At 39.8% G+C, this 4,865-nt stretch overlaps 1 protein-coding gene across 1 annotated transcript; it reads right to left on the reverse strand.

Moving 5' to 3' along the window:
• Positions 1–402: 402 nt before the first annotated feature.
• Positions 403–3,238, reverse strand: LOC136434263 (uncharacterized). The gene is made up of 2 exons (XM_066426991.1): positions 2,621–3,238; positions 403–612 (listed from the first exon to the last, which is right to left on the reverse strand). The coding sequence occupies exons 1-2, from the start codon at positions 3,093–3,095 to the stop codon at positions 515–517; spliced, it is 573 nt and encodes a 190-aa protein (XP_066283088.1). The 5' UTR covers positions 3,096–3,238; the 3' UTR covers positions 403–514.
• Between the last annotated feature and the right edge of the window lie 1,627 nt (positions 3,239–4,865).

Genomic DNA, 4,865 nt, shown 5'->3' on the forward strand with positions numbered 1-4,865 from the left:
GTGGCAAAGCAGAAAGATAATGAGGGACTGAAGTCTGTCGTCTCTTTCTGCCTAGATTGTTTAAAGGTATTTTATTTTCGTCACAATTGATATCGTAGCATCAATGCACCAGAGAGAATCCCATGTTTGCTTACCTATGATCAATTGAAAGTCGGAAGAATTACTGAAAGAGAGAAAATCCGCTAATTGCCGGCTTCGATTTTATCATTAGAAAGTTCTAGAGGATTACAAGAGAGTGGCTCCTGCTTTTATGCCCTCTACTTGTCTCCTATTGGCTGTTTCTTTCTAAGCAGGATAGGCCTAGGGCGCTCTTGTGAAATAGCCAATCAGAATGTAGGTTCTCTTTTGCACCGACTGGATAAGCTACTGAGCACTGAGGATCCCAAACAAGCATTACATACCTGTGGTTGGCAGGGGCGTGATTGTTACTGGCAGGGTGTCGGTGGTCAGACTGGTGATTGCGAATGGTTCCGTCAACTCCAGTTCAGTTGGTGCAGCAAGCGAAGTAGTTTGGTTACCGTCGTCGAAGAATGTCGTCAATAGTGGAGGCCCTGGCGCCTTTAAGGTCGCCCTGATCATCATGTCGTCTTGTATCTTCGAACCGTTTGCCTCCTACAAGCGTATAACAAACATCTGTGTGAGAAGCCGGTTCTCGACAGCTTCTTTTGGGGATCGAACCATGGACAATCTAGAAATTCTAGTTCGTAGATATTTGTGCATAAAATAACATAGGCGCGACAGGGTCAACAAGATCTATATAATGATATACATATATAATGGCCCTGCAGTTGAAAAAGGCAACTGTGTGCTGCGAAGCGACTGTTGCAAATGGCACATTTTGATGAAGACCTTCTGGCCTACCTTTCTCTCATGTACGGCATGAGTTGCCAGGATTGAAGCGGTGATAACTGACGCCATCACCAGCATCCCACAACCCAGTGCAGGCAAGATTACTCTGTTAGATTTCACCTTAGTCCACATGCCAATGACACGTGCTAAAATAGAACACAAAAGATAACAGGCTGTTAGGGGATCCCAACCTATATGGACCCCTACAGCTATTTGCCACCCAACAATCAAGACCATGGTATGTCAAAACAGAAGATATTCAGAAAAATTCATGACCATCCATCAAGCCCATCTTGAGTTAAAGTTTTTCTCATTAATTATGCAAATGAGGTCCTCATTTGCATAGTTGATATCAATTAACATTTCTCTCTTCCTCAGATATATATGTCACATGTTTGAGAGTCCTACCATGGAATTTGGCGGCTGTATAAACTTTCCTCATTAATTATGCAAATTAGATATTGATTTGCATAATAAGTATCTAATCATGTACATCATCAATCAAGCTATCTACTTACCAAAATTCATGACCATTCATCAAGCCCTTCTTGAGTTATACCCTTTCAAAGTCTGAACCAAAACCTGCTCCTGCAGTTCCAAAAAAGCTGCTAGGGGGCCAAAACCTATACCATTTACTCTCTGTCCAAAGAGCTATCTACCACTAAAAATCAGTTCCATAGCTTGTCCATAACACGAGATATCAAAACAGGAAGTTCCGCTGCAGTACCTTAACAAGCCGCTAGGGGACCCAAAATCTAATCATTTCCAAGTCTCATCAAGACCTACCCACCTACCAAATATCAAGACAATCCATCTAAGCCTTATTGAGTTACGCTGGTGGTTACAAACATACATACAAACGCTACCCTCTGCATAACCTTCTCGGCGAAGGTAAAAAGCACAATATCAAGGACACATGGAGGCTCACAAATGACCCTGACCTTCGCAAGACCTAGCCACATACCAAATATCATCAGAAAAACACACACAAACAGACACGCAGACACACACACACACACACACACACACACACACACACACCAAAAACAATACTGCCTTTAGGCTTTACGTTAAAATGTATAAAGCTTCTAATTCTTAAGTAGGAATTCAAATTCACTAAAAGACGTTACTGCTGTGTCGGTTTTCCACATGCCTTTCCAAGCAGTTAAAATGAACAACCAAACAAACAGCCAAAAAAAATCTAATCCTCTATATCACAAGAAATTCAAGCATTCCCTATAGCTAGTGAAAGCATGATGGTCTATACAAACATAACGATGCAAATACGAAACAGTGCATTTGTATACATGATGCACGCAATGCTACGAAGCCCCAAGCAATATATACATTGTAGTACATGTATATAACGCATAAATCGGTAACTCCAAAATGATCCCCGCTCATAAGCATTAATCTGAATATGAAATATCTATACAATATTGTGTGGACCTTCATAATCAACATGTGTACACCAAGAGCTGCAGCACTGTGTTGCATGTTGCATGTTACAGGAGCTGAAAATGCAAATGTTTGAAAGAAACGATAAAAAAATCTTTTAAGGATCTGTAAAATCTAAAAGACATGAAACATGCAAACGGGCAACCATAGATTGACCTATACAAAGTCTTGATCTGTTGATTTCTCCTAAATGCCTGATTTTAAATCAGAGTACCAATTAATATTTCATGACAAAGGCTTTGGAACTTTCTGGTCCTATCGACTATAGCAGCAATGGCTGGTCCCTGATTTGTGAGTGTATCTTTAGACGTACCTTTAGCCTTGCAAGCGAGGCTCACTTTCTCTTGAGCTTTGTGTTGGTAAACATCTGGCTTGTCGTCAGCAGACTCCTCTTCTTTGTGCCCGTGGATATCCTCCGGTTTGTCGTCAGCAGACTCTTCTTCTTTGTGTCCGTAGACATCTTCTGGCTTGCTGTAGACACACTCCTCTTCTGACTGCGGATACTCCACCACGTGGTCTCCTATGGTCAGGTACCGAGGCTCGGGTGGACCAGGGTGCGGTTCGCTGTCGTCACTAGAAGCAGCGCCATTGGTTCCGGTACCCGTCTCTTTTTGGGCGGACGTGTCGTCATCCATGTGTTCCTCGAGCACAACGTGCAGACGCCCCGAGGTTAACCTAGTGATGTTCACGTCCTCCCCGTCTGAGCTCTCTCCGTCCGGCGAGAGCGTGTTGTCGGTTGCCGCCATTTCTGCACCGGAAAAAATTGTAAACATTGAAACACAAATCATTGACTCCTTTCACTAACGCTACATAATATAGGCCCCATGCCTAATCATGAAAAAAACTTAATTTGTAATTTCAAACGCTGTATTCCAGCCTTTAGCGAACAGACTATAACACAACAGGTTGAAATCGCTATTTTTTCCATGGAAAACTAAAGTTGCTCGTTTCGGGACGTCTGGGCAGTTCTTTTGTCACTTTTAGCAAAACGAAAGAATGAAAAGAAATAAATTGAGTTGTCGGCGACTATGGCGGATGTTATAAAAATTAGTTCCATTCAAAATACCTATCTATAAAGTCTACAATATCAATAATTATCTACTGTAACCAAGCAAAACCAATGATTAATATTTATCATTATAGTCATTGCTTCAATGTTTTTGAAACAAAAAAATAAGAAAGAGTAAAAAAGATTCAGATATCAAGGCGCAGGCAAAGCTTCATTTGAAGGCAAATTTAACACATATCAGGATTGCTTAGATAAATATAAAAACAACTAAAAGTACCTTATTTTGCCTCCTTATACCAGCCAATGTGTGAAGTCGTGTCCGCTGTAGGAATTACTCCAACTGGTCTCACCAGGGTGCGCGCACGTTATGTTTTAATTTTACATAAGCAAAGATCCCTTGTGCGTCTGTTTAAATAGCTTACAAAAATATATATGAGACTAATTTAAAAACACGTGACAAATTGAACACCCACCAGCTAAATAGACCAATCTACGGCTGCATAAGAAAATTGAGTGACGTTAAGTATGGTTATTCTTATTTCTTCAGCTTAAAAGAATTTTAATGCATCACTTAAGTTGTATAGTTAGCCAGGCCTGAACAAAAAGAGTGACCCTGTATTGATTAAAACAACAGACTTCGTTTGTTTGATTGTTTGTTTGTTAATTTGATTGATTATTTGCATGGAGACTAAATTTTGACAGAAAAACTTATCAATCAGACTGGAGGCTGTGAAACATTGAAAAACTGACCCATACCCCATCGTCGGTTCGAATACACTCTTTCCCAACCGTATTGAATCTGAGTTATGAATGTTCAACGGATTCAATGCTAGCTGCACTGTGACTGTGTGCATTTAGAAACAGATACACGACATAAATGTACACAGTCATATGTTCTTGTAGTGAGTCTGTATTTTGTGTACAATCTGTTTTATTTTCTCCGAAAAAATTTTTTCTAATACGCTGAGGTGTTGGGTAGACCACGTAACCTGCGAAATATGTTCTCATTAAAGCATTTACGAACGGACTCAAAGCTGGCGGTTTTATCAAACTACTGTATTACTCTCATCTTTAGTAGACAAGTTTGATTGGATTGTTGTTTTTACGTGAGCAAGGTTGTTTGTTCTACTCTGTGACCTTTAATAGTAACGCAATGATGTATTCAAATCTATAGGAATATTTGCATATTTGTAGGGGTATCATGATCCCTTTATTGCGGAACGTATCGAAACGTGAAAAATTACTATGGTAGCTGATCTACTCTACGAAAAACTGTGGTATCGGACGAGACTATTAAGCTGAGGAATCTTTGCTCGAATTTCTAACACGTAGATAGGTTTTTACGTACTGACTACATTCCAATATATACATGACTACATTACAATATGGATATAATGTATTACACATAGTATTGGAGAGATTCAATCAAGTCCTTGACAACAGAAATTACCTGAAATCTTACCATTCCTTTACGCAATTTGACATACAATCCTTAGCTTTTTTACGCAATTTGACATACAATCCTTAGCTTTGTGATTGCTGTACGTAT

Source organism: Branchiostoma lanceolatum, chromosome 5, assembly GCF_035083965.1.
Source record: "Branchiostoma lanceolatum isolate klBraLanc5 chromosome 5, klBraLanc5.hap2, whole genome shotgun sequence".
NCBI lineage: Eukaryota > Metazoa > Chordata > Leptocardii > Amphioxiformes > Branchiostomatidae > Branchiostoma > Branchiostoma lanceolatum.

Coding starts and splice junctions, on each gene's coding strand:
- LOC136434263 (XM_066426991.1), bottom strand. CDS start 3,095: ATGATTTGTGTTTCAATGTTTACAATTTTTTCCGGTGCAGAAATGGCG. Junction 613..2,620: donor CCTCGCTTGCAAGGCTAAAG/GTACGTCTAAAG, acceptor ATACGCTTGTAG/GAGGCAAACGGTTCGAAGAT.